We start from the raw sequence: 14,519 nt of genomic DNA on the forward strand, positions 1-14,519 counted from the left end.
TGTCGAAAGCACCAACCTTCATTGGTGTTGTGTCAACTGTTTATGACATTTGTTTCATTAGAGGCCGAGTTATAGTGCCAAGAGTGACTGTGTTTTGACGAACGGTCGGAAAATGAGTTTCAAAGAGAGCTGCGATTGACTTTTGTGTTAAACTTGGTAAACGTTTTACCAAAACGCATCAAATGCTTCAAAAAGCATACGATGATGAATGCTTATCCCGTACTCAAGTTTACGAGTGGTTTAAGCGATTTCAAAGTGTTTGTGAGACGCTTGAGGACGATGAAAACCGGGACGTCCATAAACTGGACTGGGCAGAAATTAACATCCAAAAAGATTAACATCCATGATTTCATCAAGGAAAACCAGAAATCGTCTGTGAGATTGTTTGAAGATGAATTGGGGATTCAAAAATCAACTGTGCACAACATTTTGAACCAGAGTTTGAGCCTTCGTAAATTGAATTTGCGAGTTGTTCCTCACAAGTTGACCGACGACCAAAAAATGTATCGAATTGACACTGCAAGAACCTCATTAAAACCCCTCGTAAGGACCCAAGAATCCTTAGTCAAACTTCCTTGAAACGATCGTTACTGGTGACGAAAAGTGGTGTTTTAAGTATGAACTCGAAATATAGCGCCAGAGTGTCTGAGTGAAGACCACCAGAAGAGGGGCATCCGAAAAAAAGTCGCTTGGAGAAGTCAAAAGTAAAGACAATGCCGATTTCTTTCTACGATTCCAAGGGCATTACCGGCAAAGAATTCATTCCACCTGGCCAAACGGTCAATGGTGAGTTTTATCTCAAAGTTTTGAAGCAATTGATAGCGAGAGTTCGTCGAGTACGGCATGAATATCGTGACGACCGACCGTTCGTCAAACCACACTGTCACTATAACTCGGCTTCTAATGAAACAAATATCATAAACAGGTGACACAACACTAATGAAGGTTGCCGCTTTCGACAACAAAAAGATACAACAGGTGGCGCCACTAGTTTCTTCTATTTTCGAAAAGATCGGTTTCTTTTTGGAGAGAGGGTGTTCTGGAGGATTTATTCATTGATAGTTTCTTTTCCTTAAATTCAGTTAAATGCTTCCCTCTGGAATGTCCATTCCCTCTCTGTGAGCACGTGTTGGGGAAAAAATGCAATAAAATAGCATACTTACTTCTCATTATCTATCATATCGATCATCGTCTGTGGTCCTAAAAGAAAATATTTAAAAAATTAAACACGATTAATTTTCTGAAATGACTGCTCGTTTAAAAATTTTGTTATTGTATTTAAACACGAGAGATTGTACGTATCTAATAGAAATAAACAGATAATATTTTAAAAAATATATAAAACTGAATTACTTAAAAGTAGCAAATAGCAATCAGATGTTATTACATTCATAACTTTAAGAATGTTTACTTTTTGTATCTTTTAGTTATGAATAACTGCAATGATATGAATTTGTTTCCTTTCAAATGCACGAATCAAATTCGATATAAAAATGTCTGATGCTTTGTTGCATTTGAAGTAGCAAATACAATCATGCATACGGATTCGTTCGCAAACCTAAAAATGCTTAGTTATTCAATAATAATTTTAGAAATTTTCACATGACCAGATAAGTTGCATTTTTCTCTCTTTCTTTCATGATAACTTCTTACTAAAAGTAACACTTCTCTCAGGTAGAATACCGGAGAAAGAAAATTTTGCTTTACCAACTCCACATTTAAGTCATAAACAAACGTTAAAGACATTATATAATAAAGTCAACCCATAAAAATCTTGTAGGAAGATAAAACCAATCCATCTTATTAGAATTTCAACACAACTACCAGAAAATGGGAAATTTTTAATAATTTTTCAAATTATTAAAAATTATTAAACTTTCAAAATGACTTTTTTCAAATCGCCGTTTCCGCATTTCGAAAAATTATTATATTATATTTATCAAATGTAAAAGATAAAATAAGGTGTATTTATTATATTAAATTAAATTCGAAAAATTCCTTAGATAAGAATACATTTCAAAAATTTTAAATAATATATTATTTTTTATTAAGTTTTATATAAAAAATATTTAAATTTTTTAGATAATATATTCCAAATCAGGATTCAAACATGTCTAGGTATTAATTTTTTTACATTGGGAATTTAGATATAATGATATTTCTATACGAAATATTGTAATTAATGAAGTATCACCGAAATATCATCGTAACAGAATAATCGTGAATTTTTTTTAACTGACGTTAATACTTGTTGTTAGCATGATTAATTCTTATATTAGTTTGGATTGGGACTGTTTAAATCATGATACGTTTTGAGCTGTCGTCATAACTACTTACATTAGTGAATAGCGTGCTATGCTCGTTTAGAATACGTTAGACCAGCGCTGCATAATCACTCGAATATTTTGTTTAGGTGTCTCATTAGGTATCGACGACGTTGTACGATTGAAAAAAAAAAAAAAAAAAACTTGAAAATCCTGGTTAAGAAGCTAGAAACATTCATAAGGACTTTTCAGTTTCATTTGCAAAACAGACAGCGGACAGAAAAAGTTCCTTTAACATCAAAACGTACAATCCAATTATATATAACAAACTAATGAATCCAAGTTACTTTGGATCGGATGCATAAAAGGAAAGTAGAATTTTTTCTTCTCTGTTTCAGTCTGAAAGTTGCTCACAAAAAACAAACATAATTTAACTTCATTACCTTAATGGTGATTAAGTCTGGTATCCTGGTGACCATTCTTGGACGACATAGGCCTTGTGAGATGGCATGCTGTCCTGCTGGAAGTGTCCATTCACGTGCTAGGTCACTAGGCTTTGCTTTACTAATGCGAAGGAGGTCAAGGGTTCCCCAGACTACCGCTCATTCCTATCGCTTGGCACTGTTGTTAATACTACATGACGAGTCGGTAGCTTCGTGTTGTCGTCGGCATCAAATAACAGAACAAGGGTTTTTTTTTCTGAGGGACGGACGAAGGTGTTTCTTCGTCCGTCCCTCGCATCGATTACCAATTACAAACAAGCTGTAAGATTCAACTACTTTGTAGCTTTGCTAGCTGAGCGACCATTAATTAACGTGGAGGTGATACGCGTAAAGAGAAATAGGTAATCGAGGTACTCAACATTATTTATGTTGCCAGAGGTTTGACTATTTTGCCGAAAATTTACGCCATTTTATTTAAGATTACAGAAAGAGTAGACCGCATCTCCCCTCCACACAACAGATTCCAATCTCACTACGGGCATGGAGATGAATGTCACAGTCAGTCATCTTTCTAGGAGGTCTGAAGTGGTGTGATGTCAACCAACCCATGGTACACGAGCGCTACAGGTTTCTTTAGCTAATTCTTAACCTCATATTCTGACCAGTAAAGATGTTATACATATTTAACGTTACTTTAACCAAAAGATGTTAATCTAATGTGTTAATCCACATCGCCTTTTTTTTAGTATAATTTGCAAAAAATGCGTCAAGAGGTATTATGTTTTTTTTTTTTCCCCTGGCTCTTTTGGGGTGGGATTTTTGTCAGTATCTGTAATCCTGACTGGAAAAAATTATGCAAAGCTTTTATCAATCCTTACTCTCGATAAATAAAATATTGGGATTTAGGATATCCACCAAAAGATGTTGCACATCCTAACTTTCATACAATTATAGGCCACTTATGAATGTTTCTAAATGATATAATTATTTCAATTCTGTCTGGATAGAATTGAAATAATTTTCAATTTCATTGAAATTGAAAATTTCAATTTCAATGAAATTTTTTTTCATTGAAATTCACTGCATTCTGGTATTTACAATTTTTACTAAATTTGTCGAGTCATCTTGCCTGTGGTTTCATTCTGACCCCTAATAACAAGATCACAACTACAGGATCGGATACAAAATATTACACGAAATGACATCGCTATACAAAAAGAGCCTTCTTAGCTCAGGATGCATCCGCACATCATTTTCTTCTTATTTCCTTGACTACTTCATTTACATGTATGTACAAGGTGGTCTACAAGTTATCTAAGGAACAGTCGTGAAATTATCAGGAAAAGTTCACAACCCAACAAGGAACGAAAATCGTGCAATTTTTATTTTGAAAATCGGCACATTTTTGGCGAGCGAATAATTCGCGGAGATCTGCAATTAATTGGCCATCACGTTCTCCAGATCTGCGGCTCCTGACTTCTTCCTATGGGGTTTATGTGAACAAGCCTCAGCCAATCCAACAGCTGAAGGAGAACATTCGCGAAGAAATTAATTAATTATCGTATGATGATACAGTAGCCCTGAGCCTTTACGGGAATGTACGGCACAATGATCCCCCAAATTTTAGCCTGACCCCGGAACCGGCATAGCTGACGAATCAGGCCTTTGACTGGGTCAGTATTCCTGACTATAATCTGTGTGTGTTCACGGGGCCTGTTTGCGGGATGAAAAATCCTAGATAAACTGGGGAAAGAAACCCTGCTGTCCACGCCCAAACCGGCTAACTTGGCTATGGCTGAGGAAGATCCTTGAGCTCCTCACTTCTCCGACGAGAATCGAACCTAGGACACTCCTTCCACAGGCATAGGGTTGCGAAGCGCAAAGCCACTAGGCTAACCGCGCGGACCGCAGAAATTAGGACCTGCAGTCAGAAACCTTAATATCTGTCGTGAAACATGCCGTAGAAAGAGCCCGTCTTTGTGCAGCTAAAAATAGAAGGCATTTACGTGATGTGGTTTCTCATAACTAATAAAAAAAACTCCAGGTTCTGTATTTCATTCTAACAAAGGATGAAAATAATAAAAGTTATTAAATGTTTCAACTCATTCATGATTTCTGGGTCACCCTTTAGATTAACTGTTTTTGTATTGACTTTGGCATTCATTCATGTAACTGTCTCCAAATGTCATTCGAGTGAAGACCGCTATTTGCAGTACAATTATTAACAAGGCGAAAACTTTGCTAAACAGCATATTTTTAATTATTGGTGGCAACGTTTAATTCGCCATCATTTATAGTCGGCGTTTTACATGATGCCACTTTACACGCGCTCCCAACGGACTTGTCGCATAGTCTGACGTTGGGGAACAAACTTTTATCGGCCGCCCCTTAAAAAAAATAACTAAAAGAAATTGTATGTAGCATTTACTACAATAAATAAAATATCAATGTTGCCGCCCGCGTGCGGTGCACCTTTGCACCCTCGGGTTGGCGCGGCCCTGATTGTGGAAAATGTCCGTCGATGTGCGTGTGTTCACGGGGCCTGTTCTAAGGGAACGAAAAACCCGAGTTTCCGGGAGAAAACCCTTCCACCTCCGTATGACACCTTCGTCGAAAGAAATCAGATAAGGTTCCTCACGTCATGACTGAATCGAACCCAGGTTTTTGCGACCAAAGGGCTTCGTGTATAAACACTCATCTACGCGAAATGGTAGATTAATTCATTAAGTCGGGCTAAAATTTATATTTTAATTCAATTCCAAAATTCCAGTAGACTAAATTTCATTAAAATCCATCAATGTTTGCTTTTTTTTAAAAAAAGGCAGTTGATAGACTTGTGTCCAACGGACAGACACATCTTTAACATCATTTGAACTATGTTTTAACCACGTCGCCGTCAATATGGATAAAATACACCACTCCTCTATCCTTCATATATTTCAATGCAATATCAATGATATTACAATTTTAATATGCACTTCGCATCCATGGTAACCTGGACGTGTGTATACACACACACACACACACACACACACACGCGCGCGCGCGCGCGTCTTGGCCGGTTGGGTGGTTAAAGGTGTCTGTCCTTTAAAACGATCCTGTATCCTTTAAAAGAGCACCGAATTAGTTTAATATTTTAATTAAGGAAACATGAAATTCACAGAAAGCTAAACTAATAATTGTTTAGCTTTTTCCTCCCGCAAGCAGTCAAACCGGCCTCGTGAATACACGCAGCTACAGCGTAGCACAGAGCTGGTCACCTTACCCTCGGAACAAGTACGACTTATAAGGGGTTTAAGATAGCTCTGCAACAAGCCAGTAGGCCTAACACATAGAAAGGAGAAGATGTTTCGAGAGGAACAGTTTCTGTGGATAAGACCGAAGTGTTTAGCCATCTAACAAGCCAATCAATATCACAACTCGATTACATTCCTTATTTTGCAATAATAAACAAATAAAATGAACTATTCGTTGTTCTATGGTCAAGACAATTTTATTTCGTTTAAAAATTTTAAAAATAAAATTTAATTTATTTTTACGATTCTAAGCATCAGTGGAATTTCTTGAACGTAAGATAGAATAAAACTCTATAATTAAAATAAAAGTTATTGAAATGAAATTTATAAATATTTTAATTCTATTTAAAAAAAAATTAAAACATGCCTGAAAGTTACTTTTGTATTTTTGTAATCTTAACTAGATTTTATTAGATTCTAAACAACATTTTAGTTCAAAATGTTGAGTATGGTTTATTAGCAGCAAGGGGTGGCGATCCGGCTGCGTTAATTAGCTGTAAGCTCTCCCGGTAGTGGAGGGGGACTTAACCCGTCCCGTGAGGGAATATGATAATAGTTTATAACCAAGATTTTTGCTTGATGTTTAAATAAAAACTAACGACATTTATCATTTAGATTAGGATTAGCTTAGATTTATCTCTAAATGATATCCCATCAAAAATAAATGAAGTTTAGAATTAAATCTGCGTTTAGCTGGAATGTGGTTTAATAGTTGAAATGCGCGCGTACAAAGTACCAGGTGGATCTGAAAGTTCTGATAAACACTTGGAACAAAAAAGATATTACAGCAACCGATAACCACAAGAAAGAACATATCTTAAAACTCTTTTAACCCCCATGTGTTATCAAATTGTAATAATGTATTCTTTTTCTTTTAAGATATATAAAGAAGGCATAAAATTAATTAATTTTTGTTCTAGGTTTTTATCAGAACATCAAAAGCTATATCATCTCAGCAAATCGCGTATTGCTTCTAAAACTGAAAGACAGAGAGCGCCACTTATTTAATCAACGCTGTTAAAAAAGACTGGATACATTACATCCTGCCTTAAGCATAGGACAATTCAACGTTATTAATTCAGCGCCATCTAGTGTTCATTGGATATTAACATCCAAGTTTAATATCTCGTATATTGACTCTGGAAGTATTGATGTGTATTAAGCACTTAGGCTTGAGGTGCTGCCCAGTAGATTTATCGCATTACCCGACATGCCGGGCAAGTACAGAAAGAACTTGGAACGCCTTTTCTATTGCCCTATTTCATATGGATAGCCACAAGCGCACCCTAACTTCTATCAACAAAACGCCACGGAAAGCTGCCACCGTATCCTAATCGTCACTCCCATTAAATTACCTTTTCCTCATTTCACTTGCTCGCTCATGTGAGCGATGCGAACATGCGATCGCCAGCCACAAAGGCAGTCGCCGTCAGTGGCCGCTCTTCCCGTCATCACGGATGCTATTTGTGGACAGTCATTCTCCCTCCAATTCCCCATTATCTAAAGGCATCGCGCAAGTTGGGAGTTTTATTCGAGAAGATTTTATGAAGGCAATGGGCGAAGGAAAGTCACGGGAAACGGAAGCTTGCTAGGATACATTCTATGTCCAATAAGCATTTCTTTTGGATTAGATGGTTTACTTAGCAATGAAGTGACATTAAGTTCTGTTAAGACAGCAGCTTAAATGAGCCATTATTGTTCTCATTAGAAGCATGAAATTGAATGGTGATAGTCTTAGCGAATTCCTTTACAATGCGCTTAGTAGCGTAGTAGAAGGTAACGTTATCGAACGTTTAGAACATAAAGTACTGTAAATTTAAACTGAGTCAGCGAACGATACAAATGCAGGAACTTCCACTGAGTACTTCTACAAGAAAATGTATGGATGGGGTAATATATAGGGCTGTAAGCTCTGATCATGAAAGGAGAATAACAGCAATAGCTCAGTTAAAACTTCATTGGCTACAGTATTGCCATCCATTACCTTCCCTGGGTACCCATTTTAGTCGGCTCGTACGACATGCATGGGCTGATATGTGAGTAAAGCCCTCTCTAAAAATTAGAACGATTCCTAGACCACTTCATAGTGGCCGAGAGATCATCTAACTCAGTGTTAGATGATCTCTCGGCCACTTATCAGATCAGAGCTTTAATTGCTCTGATCTGATAAGTGGCCCGCTTTAATTAAATCAGATCAGAGCTTTAATTGCTCAATAACACCTTATTCCTACACTGTCCTATACAGATAACGGGGAAGAATTCGCCCCTTTAAGCCAGTCCTTATAAGGTTATAGGTTTCGCGTAGCACAAATTGTGCCATTTGGTAATCTAGTAAAATAGATGACTCGAAATTAACCCACCTTTATCAGTGATTTAATTTTTTTTTTCTATCCGCAATTGGATTACCAAATGGCACAATTTGTGCTACGCGAAATCTATAACGCGAGCATCATTGGAACATAATTTAGTTTTCGCTCAAAGTAAATCTTCGTTAAGACTCGCTTGTTTTTATTCTCCTTCTCCACCGTAAGTCTATCGAAAAAGTAAAGCCAATTTCTGACACCGCTCCAAAAATATCACCCGTCGCAGTCGTCTTGATCTCTTCCGCTGATAAAACACGTCGATCCTTGGCGTAAGCTTCAATTTCTGAGAAGAAACAGAAGTCTGAAAAGTGAATTTAGGAGATTGTTGCGAATATGTCACACGATGCTTCATCCGACACGATGACAAAGTAATGATCGATTTCGGTTAGAATTGTCTCGATTCAACAGACGCTCGTGTGACGTCCACACCACTCTTCCATCCGACAGAACCTCTTCGACGTTTCAACACGCGTTTGTATCCTTTTTCAGACTAACAGCGAACCAAACCCTCCTATGAATATGATGAACTTTAAATCAACAAAAATGAAAAAGACCTACGATCGCCTTCCTTGAATTCGGGAGATATTTGGTTTTATGTTACGTTGGAAAACTTCAAACTACAAATACAATTTTGTCGAAACTTTCGGAGGGCTTACAATGACTCGTGAACGCTCACGGGTCATCATTCTAAGGGATGCTCATAACTGGTGCGACGCTTCCTGAATTTTCAGACAATACACCCTTTTTGTGGCATAGTGCTATGCGTGGTGGACTAGTCCTATTGTCATAAAAGTTGAACAACTTTCCCTGTAGGCTATACGTCAGTTCTGAAGTCTTAGTTAATAAGGTCGGAAGGGTAATTGTGGTTTTCGAAGGAGCCAAATCTGATCAGTGATCTTGTCTTGCCACAAACTTATCGTACAAAGAGTATCTCATTAGCTTCTGTAATCCAAGTTTTTTTCGTTGATGAAAACGTGATGGCTTTAAGATCTATAGCATTCCTTTCATTAATCGGGTTTCTCTGTTAATAAAAAAAAATGTAATTAGTGTATTCTTGACTTAATCTTACCCTTCTAAAAAGTATCTTCTCCCATGGTACACCCCAGTTTGGCATGTTTGTCAGACAGGAAATAATTTGTATCAATTACCGCTTTTTAACGCTAAGGAGAACTTTCTGGAATTAATGAAGGTCTTCTCTGTGCGAAGACTTAACATGCACGAAGGGTCCTGTTAATGTCCTTTTGTGCATGCTCACTTTAAAACTCTCTCTATCTTTGTTTTCTTTCATACTGTAGAATCGATTATTGCCTTTTTTTATGTTCTGCGTAATCCCTTACTTTGAATTCGGTTAAAGAGTCGACTGAACTTTCAATCAGCTGTTCAGCTAAATTTAAAACTTTCAAACACTTGGAAATAAGTGACTCTAAATAAGGAGTTCCAAATTTGAAGCGACGCGTTACCTTTCTACTGAAAAATAAAATAAGCGAATATCAAAAATAGCGAAGGGTAATCAAAAAGGTGCATTCTATCCAATGTTAGTTAATTTTTACAGCAATTGTAAGCACATCTGAAATTGTGTTACAAAATTCCATCATATCTAAGTAAATACGGTGCTCCTCAGAGGAGTATTTTTGTGTACCAATGTCACGGATGTTACTGTTAACACACTACACTAGCACCATGGATGGGGGGGGGGGGGTATTAGCAGTGGTGTAGCTAGAGCTTTCGCCGCCGCTCTCAACACACACCAAAAATACTACAAAAAGTCAAAACGACGTGGGAAATAAATTAAAATACGTTTAGCAAAATCGGCGATGACATTGGCGAAGTCTATTTCATAGTCATGTTGGTAATTCTTAATCAATTTTATTTAGAAAAACTCCTCTCGCAACTAGAAAGCAATTGTGAGGGAAATTCGCAGTAGTATTACAATAATTGGAAATGAGTTCTCGAGACTGCATTTTAGAATTAACTGCAAAAGTTCAAAGTGATCCCAGGGGCGGACCGCCCCCTCCAACTCCCCCTCTGGGTATCATGCAAGGCCGAATGACGAAACAATGATATTATGTAAATTCAGACGTGCAGTTAGCAAGGTGGTAGAGTCAAATTTAAAATAAGTGAATCAACTTTCGGGTGGGATAAGGATTTTTTTTTCGTCTTTATTTATTTTCGTTTTTTTTTATTATTTGTTAGGTAACAAATAAATAAAAGCCTGGAAACTCGGCTCTAAGAGGCCAAACATGGAAGTTTTTCGAATCCTTTCACGACTACAAAAAGAGGAAAAGTTGGTCTCAACACCAGGCAGTGAAATTCATCTACCACCTAAAGACAAACATCAGTGACAGTCGCTGAATTCGAAACCACAGCTGTTGGTTGGAGGGCAGATGCGCTTATCAACCTACCAATTAGGTCGGCAAATCATCAAAACTATAACTAGGTTTTGCATGTGGTGTGGAGAAAGAATGATGTGAATGCAGTCAACAAAAGAACACCGATATTTTAACTAAGAGCATTTTACAAAATCAAACTGTCCATATGAATCGATGTTTAACTGAATACAAGTCGTTTCGTGCGCGTGCGCAGTCAAACTCATTCTGATTACCAGGCGGAAAGATGGTTCAGTGTGTAATATACACAGTACACTGGAATCGTGCGCAGCGAGAATTTAAACGAATCTACCTGGCTAATCTGCTTGATACAAAGTGCAGTAAATGGTGAGATCAGTTTAAAGAAACTGACAATATTGAGAATTGAGAAACGTGTCTACACAATGGATAAGAGCTCCTTGGGATACCAATTTCCTGAATTGGGTAGTTAGGTAGAAAAGGACGAGTGCAGTGCCCAAAATTTTCTACACTTAATCCTTTCTGTGTAATATTTATTATTTATTAAGCGATATGCAAAAAGAAGAGAGAAAATAGAAACTTGCAAATGGCTTTCAAGCTTCCTAGTTAAAGTTTCATGCATATTTGTTACTACCAATTTTTAAATAATTTTATGTAAAATAGAAATGGGTGTTTTGTTCTAAAACACTTGTTTTTGTAAAGTAGAAATTAATTTAGGCAGTTTATTATATTAACTATTCTATAACTATTTCTATAATTATATTTATTAACTATTAATAAAAAATCCTAAAAGTAATAATATAATTTTACTTATTTAAACTATTGAATTGTTAAATCCTAAAAAGCACACAGCTGTAAATAATCTTATCATAATTTCAACAATAGTTGAAATTATGACAAAAATAATATTACTTTCAATACATAGTAAAATATTAAGCCTCAAAATTTAGTTTCAACTAATAGTTGGAATAAAGTACTTATAGAACAAGTTTAAAAAATGTGTAATATATGATCTTAGTACACTACTAGAAATATTTTCTAAAATAATGTTTCAAGAGTTACTTCAATTTAAGAAGTTTATTATAAAATTTCTAAAAATGTGGCATACACCAAAAATTTTATATCATAATATTACAAGAAAATCAAAAAAAAGTACATATAGACTCGCCCCTCCCCGTGTGGTTGCCTGGATAAGAATAGCACCAATGTAGCTAATGCATGTCGTACGAGGCGACTAAAATTGGTACCCTTGGAGGGTGATGGATGGCAATGCTGTAGCCAATGAAGTTCTAACTGAGGCTCGGCTATGACAGAATGATCATTGACTCGGTTAACATACATAGTTTTATGAAAAAAAAAAAAAAAAAAAAAAAAAAAAAAAAATATATATATATATATATATATATATATATATATATATATATATATATATATATATATATATATATATAGACTTGAACTTTGTTTCAGGCGCAAACTTAATTGTTTGCATACTTGGGATTAGGAGCTAAAATAACCAAGCATATAAAATTGCTTGGTTATCCTAATATATATATATATATATATATATGACAGAATGATCATTGACTCGGTTAACATACATAGTTTTATGAAAAATATTGAATGACTAGAACCGAGATTTAATTAAAAAGGTTTTAATATAAACACACTACTAGTTTTGGCCTGTAACAGCCTTCTTCAGGTGACATTATAAAAGAAAAAACACTAAACATTGAGGATTAAAAGACTATGAACATCATAGACAGTCTTTATACATAATTAGCATTAAAACGTTGATGCTAATTATGTATAAAGACTGTCTATGATGTTCATAGTCTTTTAACCCTCAATGTTTAGTGTTTTTTCTTTTATAATGTCACCTGAAGAAGGCTGTTACAGGCCGAAACTAGTAGTGTGTTTATATTAAAACCTTTTTAATTAAATCTCGGTTCTAGTCATTCAATATTTTTCATAAATATATATATATATATATATATATATATATATATATATATATATATATATAGCTCAATAACACCTTTTCCTTACACTGTCCTCTACAGACAACGGGGAATATGAAAAGCAATATTGCTTCGCCCCTTTAAGCCAGTCCTTATAAGGACTATAAGGATAGACTCGCCCCCCATGCAAACTGCTCATGGAATGGTGCACACTGATAAAGAAAAAGCTGAAGCAATAGCAGAAAACCTAGAAAAACAATGCAGCCCATCATATGACAATATAAACATCACCCACATATATAAAGTCCACCATCAGGTCAAGCGTACCTTAAGACAGTCCAAAGAGAAACCAGACAGCATCACCCCCACTACTCCAGTTGAAATAACCAACATCATAAAACATCTAAACAACAAAAAAGCTCCAGGTCCAGATGGAATTACTAACAGAATCATCCAATTACTTCCTAGAAAGGCTATTATACACCTGGTTAACCTAACCAATGCAATACTGAGGATACAACACTTCCCCGCTGCATGGAAAACAGCCGACATCATACCAATAAAAAAGCCAGGAAATAATCCACAATTCCCGCAAAGCTACCGTCCAATAAGCCTGCTTTCCAACCTAGGAAAGATTGCTGAAAAAATTATCCTTTCAAGACTACAAGAAAAATCAGACCAATTAGGAATAATTCCAAACGAACAATTTGGCTTCCGCCGTATGCACAGCACAGTGCAACAAATACACCGACTAGTGGAGCATATCACTCAAGGATACAACTGGAACCTTCACACAGCTGCAGTTTTTCTGGATATTGCCAAGGCCTTTGATAAGGTATGGCATCAAGGATTACTCTACAAACTCATTCAGGCGAACATTCCAACAAACCTTACCTGTCTAATAAAATCATACCTCACTGACAGATCCATGCACATAAAAATAAATGGCACCATCTCAACTAGGCGTCACATCCTGGCAGGAGGTCGTCACCACAGGGATCTCTATTAGCTTCTTTACTTTTCACAATTTACGTGGCTGACATTCCACAGAACCTGAGGACTACCATCACAGCCCTATATGCTGATGAGACAGCCATAATAACAAGATCTCTCCGCCCACACTTGGAGACCAGTCGTCTCCAGGATACCATCACAAAGCTCGAGAAATGGTTCTCCGACTGTAGGATACAAGTAAACCCCGTTTCCGTCAAAAGCTCAGCTATACTATTCACCAGACGCAAAGCCTTCATCCAAGATGATATTCAACTCCTCGGAAAAAAGATACCATGGCAGACAGAAACCAAATACTTGGAGTACAGCTAGACAAAAAGCTAAATTTCAACAGCCACATCAAGCTCATAGGCACAAAGACATCCAGAACCACAGCCAAACTCTATCCGCTGATCAATCGCAACAGCAAATTGGATACACGCAACAAGCTGTTACTATATCAGATGGTAATACGACCAGTAATCACATATGCATCCCCAGCATGGAGTCACACATCCAATTCTAACATCCTGAAACTACAGAGGATATAAAACAAATGCCTTCGGATGATCTTGGACGCCCCATGGTTCGTCAGAAACACGCAGATCCACAGAGAAACCGGAACCCCAGACATCCATTCTCTCCTTCATGACCATGCGGAAAAGTTCTTCAGCAAGGCACACTCTCATCCCAACCCACTAATCAGACAAGCTTCCAGTTATAGTGAACATGACTATCACAAACATAAAAGACCCAAGGCAATCCTGCTCTCAGCAGAACAGAGCTAACTCTATAGTTCACAAAGTGCGAGCATAAGGCTCACAACCCCCCCCCCATCAAGCTTCTCGACATAGATA

The 14,519-nt window shown here is 36.7% G+C and overlaps 1 protein-coding gene across 10 annotated transcripts in view; it reads right to left on the reverse strand.

Annotated features, from left to right (window-relative positions):
• Positions 1-14,519, reverse strand: part of rdgA (retinal degeneration A) — a 168,662-nt gene that overhangs the window by 6,303 nt on the left and 147,840 nt on the right. For all 10 annotated transcript variants that reach the window (XM_090407092.1, XM_090407090.1, XM_090407089.1 and 7 more), the window contains one exon: positions 1,164-1,200. In XM_090407092.1, the coding sequence (XP_090263218.1) occupies positions 1,164-1,200 (37 nt within the window). The remainder of the gene's footprint in view (positions 1-1,163; positions 1,201-14,519) is intronic.

Source organism: Typopeltis vanoorti, chromosome 17 (genome assembly GCF_054136105.1).
Source record: "Typopeltis vanoorti isolate ZY-2024b chromosome 17, IOZ_Tvanoo_1.0, whole genome shotgun sequence".
Lineage (NCBI taxonomy): Eukaryota > Metazoa > Arthropoda > Arachnida > Uropygi > Thelyphonidae > Typopeltis > Typopeltis vanoorti.